Here is a 5,000-nt window from a genome sequence, read left to right on the forward strand (position 1 = left end):
TCATGTGAAAGCTTACAATGTAAAACACTGAAAAATTACTTGGGCAATTGGTTTATCCTTTGACCAGCTCTTATCACTGTCATTGTCTGAATGAGTGCAGAGTTGTGTTTTATGTTTTCCTCTAGTGTGTGCGCGCGTTAGCCTTGACAGCTATGTCAATGCATTTGTGTTGCAAATGGGAGGCAAGTTAGCTAGCTAGATAGCCTACATACTCAATCATCTACAGGCCTAACACTGTCAGGCTACTTTATAGCCTACTAAATTGATACTGCACTTTGACTTCACTTTCTGCTCCATACAGATACTTTATTGTGAGGTTCACATTCAAATAAAAATATATTTGTTATATATTTGTTAAGTTTTTATCTGCATAGTCTATTATTGGATGCTACTGAATAAACCAAACAGAATAGCAAACAGAATGGAAACGCATAGCCTATATATTTTAAAAATTGGATAGACATAGCTCTCAACTCGGCCAGGGAGGGCGGATGCTACCAGGGGGCCATTCCACTAAATGTGGATCAGTATAGCGGCGATATAAATAAATGCGGCGCTCAGGCAACTCGAGATTGGAATTCAAGCCTCAGGTGATTCCTCGAAGGAGGATCAGCCTTGTGTGATGAGTGTTCACAGAAGACAGGCTTACAAATCTTCGATATGGGCACGTGCACGCAGACATAAAGAGCCCAGAAGAGTCGATCTGTCGAAATGAAGATACTCCACTCTGCAGGGGTACTACATTTGCGCAGCATTCCCGAATTATTGATCTTTATGAAGACGGAAAAATAAGATGTAAAATAGTGCAATACTGCCGCAATTAACAAGGCGAGGGAAATGGTTTGGCAAGACATTGCTGACCGATTAAATGCGTAGGTCATACTAGCCCCAGTTATTGTTATATGTTCATTTTTTAATAAATGAATATTACTACTGTGGTGATATCAGCAGCAGGCTACAAACCATCATATCGCCACAATGGCCTAGTGGTATCGACCGCTGCCACTGGATTTATTCAACATTTTTAGACGTGGTTCGAATCCCTCTTCAGACGCACTTTTTACTGCATTTCGTTGTCTGAATCTAATCTAAAATCTCATCTAAAAAAGTATGTAGGCTATACAATTATGGTGCAGGCTAATTTACAAGAACTGACACGATTACAATGGTGTTTGAAGCCTTTGCATGAAGGCTTCGGTTAAATGTAAAAAAATAAATAATAATAATACTTAGTCAAGTCTCGAACTCGCAAGCTTTGGGACTCCAGCCGGCTGCCTTAACCACTACACCAACCAGACAGCTGTGATAACAGCAATGCAAGTTGATAGACATACCTATTCATTTTATTTTATTTTTTACACTTTTTAATTTATGTATCCATCGATCTATCTATCTATCTATCACACTTTCAAAATATCTAGTTATCTATCACACAATCAAACTATCTATCGATCGATCACACTTTCAAATTATCAAATTATCTATCTATCACACAGTCAAACTATCTAATCTATCTATCTCGTGTGAAGTGGGAACTAATATTTCCTAAAAGACACATGAGGAACTGTCGTTCAGGGTTTAGTTTCCGCCTGTGAGCCTTTTTTGACGCGCGTCTTACCATAGCCTGTGTTTTAGCCTGGTCGCGAGCAGGCTAATTATATCTGACTCAGAAGGAGCTCAACCAAGCAGCGAATTATTTGAGCCACATTGATGGCACCGAACGCAAGCTAACATTTTCGAGGCTTAGAACTTTATCGAGGCTTAGAACTTTATCGAGCTTCAGGGAATACCCCCCAGGGGCACCTAAAGTTCGGTCCGGGCCCACATTGTCCCACACAAACATACTCCTTGTCCCACATTTGATTTGTTGGGACCTGGTCACCCTAGTGGTGTCCAGCAAAGGATTGCTGCTATCACAGTAGAAGGCACAGGTGAGCTGTTGTACCAGCGTGGGAACAATGAAGCAAACCCATGACATAGCATCCTGTAAATGTAGAGAAGACTGTAGAGAACAGTGAGTCCGCTATTACAGACTAAAATACCAAGGTTGTAATTACATGATTTTAATATACTGTAATCGGTTGTGAACTAAAGTGGGCCGGTCTGAGGCATGAAACTCCAGAGCTGAAAATGAGTCCCACTCCGACCCTGCCCACACCCACACCCACCCACACACACACCCCCACACCCACACCCACACATACACACACACACCCACACACACACCCACCGTGGCTTGGTGGTAGAACATGAGTCCGCTGGTCTGGTCCGTGCGGAAGCCGAACCCGGCGTAGAAGTTGCACACACACACACACACACACACACATTTTAAATGCTTTATTTATGTCCACATACAAAGTACAATTCTAAAGGACATAAATACTAACAGTGCATTTTGACATCCTGGAAACAATTTGTTACAGTAATGCTGAGCCAACAACCAGTTCTGCCACACACAGGATGTTATTCGCACAAGACCAGTGGGTTGATCAATACTAAAAGACAGACAGTATCCCGCTCATGGGTACAGGAAGCACCGCCTTCTCCATATTGAGCGATTACCAATAATAGCGGATATTGAGCAGTATTTTGCTAACTGTTTGGCCCTTCTCTTAGGAAGACCAGCCATATGAAGGCCTCTAACAACAGACTTATGAACATGGCCCAGGCTGCCAAATATAAAAACTAAAAGTTGACATCTGTAGCCCAGTTGTGATATGGCCTGCTCGAGCTGTTGGTATTTTAAGATTTTGGTTAAAAAGGCTTCCTCTAGGCTATGGTCAAAGGTGCAGCCAACTTCTAAAATAAGCACCTCTCTGTGGTTTTCGTTGACAATTACAACATCAGGGGTGTTTGCTGAAATATTGGAGAACACTCCTACTGACTCTTCGTCGCTACACAAACTGAACATGTGGGGCTTTACAGTGGAGTGCTTGTACAGCGTTGCGGCAGGCCTGAATATGGAAAAGACACCCTCTGAAATCAGTGTGTGTGTGTGTGTGTATATGCATGCATGTATGTGTGTATGTATGCATGTATGCATGTGTGTGTGTGTGTGTGTATATGCATGCATGTATGTGTGTGTGTATGTATGCATGTATGTATGCATGTATGCATATGTGTGTGTCTGTGTGTGTATGCATGTGTGTGTATGCATGTGTGTGTTTGTGTGTGTATGTATGTGTGTGTGTGTGTGTGCGTGTGCGTGTGCGTGTGCGTGTGTGTGTAGTCCACCATCACGGTGTTCCAGGCCGTGGCAGAGTACTGGACCAAGGTGAAGAAGGTGGACCAGATCAACCTGAACATCGACCTGGACGTCCCGGGCCGCGCCGCCACCCTCAAGTACAACATCAACAACGCCAACAGCTTCCTGTCTCGCACCTCCAACGTGAGAGAGCACACACACACACACACACACACACACACACACACACACAGGGACACAACCTCAACATGAATGACGGAAACTCCTTCTTGTCTCGCACCTCCAACGTGAGAGAGCACACACACACACACACATAAGGACACACACAGACACACACACACACACACAGACACACACACACACACACACACACACACACACACAGGGACACAACCTCAACATCAACAACCAGAACTCCTTCCTGTCTCGTACCTCCAATGTGAGACAGCACACACACACACACACACACACACACACACACACACACACACACACACACACACACACACACATACAGGGACACAACCTCAACATCAATGACGGAAACTCCTTCCTGTCTCGCACCTCCAACTTGAGAGTTCTGTGTGTTTGACAGACCAAGAACTTCGACTCACCGCTGGTGTTGAAAGCCACCGGGAAAGGCGTGGCCACCTTAACAGTGAGTACCCCCCCCCCCCCGCCCCCAACCCCACCCCTCTGTCCCCCCCAACCCCCCTGTCCCCTCCCAAGCTGGGGGCTTGAGCGTACATGAGCCCCCCCGCCTGCCCACCACCACACACACATTACTGTATTATAATAACTGTATTACTGGATTATAATAACTGTATTACTGTATTATAATAACTGTATTACTGTGTTATAATAACTGTATTACTGGATTATAATAACTGTATTACTGTATTATAATAACTGTATTACTGTGTTATAATAACTGTATTACTGTATTATAATAACTGGATTACTGGATTATAATAACTGTATTACTGTATTATAATAACTGTATTACTGGATTATAATAACTGTATTACTGGATTATAATAACTGTATTACTGTATTATAATAACTGTATTACTGTGTTATAATAACTGTATTACTGGATTATAATAACTGTATTACTGTATTATAATAACTGTATTACTGTGTTATAATAACTGTATTACTGTGTTATAATAACTGTATTACTGTATTATAATAACTGGATTACTGGATTATAATAACTGGATTACTGTATTATAATAACTGTATTACTGGATTATAATAACTGGATTACTGGATTATAATAACTGGATTACTGTGCAGGTGGTGACGCTGTATTACGCCAAGCCTCAGACAAATAAGAGCGACTGCAAGATGTTCGACGTGCAGGTGGAGCTGCAGAAGCAGGGATTACGTGAGTACGATGTTCACCCTGACCCTGACCCTGACCCTAACCCTGACCCTGACCCTAACCCTGACCCTAACCCTGACCCTGACCCTAATCCTGACCCTAGCCCTGACCCTGACCCTAACCCTGACCCTAACCCTGACCCTAACCCTGACCCTGACCCTGATCCTGACCCTAACCCTGACCCTGACCCTGACCCTAACCCTGACCCTAACCCTGACCCTAGCCCTAAGCAGAACACACGTGACTATGACGTCCACCTGTAGGCCTGTGGGTTGAAAACACTGGAAAACTAAATCGGTTGTCTGGTATTACACAAGTTCAAAGTTCAATGTTCTTTTAGTTCATTGGGGCGGCTGTGGCTCAGGAGGTCGAGCCGGCGTCTCAAGATCGCGAGTTGTTTTTTTATCG

At 43.5% G+C, this 5,000-nt stretch overlaps 1 protein-coding gene across 1 annotated transcript in view; it reads left to right on the forward strand.

Moving 5' to 3' along the window:
• The window catches only part of LOC308160265 (complement C3-like), a gene marked incomplete at its 5' end in the record, with an annotated part of 36,935 nt that overhangs the window by 21,087 nt on the left and 10,848 nt on the right, over window positions 1-5,000 (forward strand). Inside the window, 3 exons of the mRNA XM_080534183.1 lie at window positions 3,230-3,388; window positions 3,801-3,863; window positions 4,505-4,595. Of these exons, the coding sequence (XP_080390309.1) occupies window positions 3,230-3,388; window positions 3,801-3,863; window positions 4,505-4,595 (313 nt within the window). The remainder of the gene's footprint in view (window positions 1-3,229; window positions 3,389-3,800; window positions 3,864-4,504; window positions 4,596-5,000) is intronic.

The sequence above is a fragment of the Nansenia antarctica genome, assembly GCF_963989245.1.
Source record: "Nansenia antarctica genome assembly, chromosome: 6".
Lineage (NCBI taxonomy): Eukaryota > Metazoa > Chordata > Actinopteri > Argentiniformes > Microstomatidae > Nansenia > Nansenia antarctica.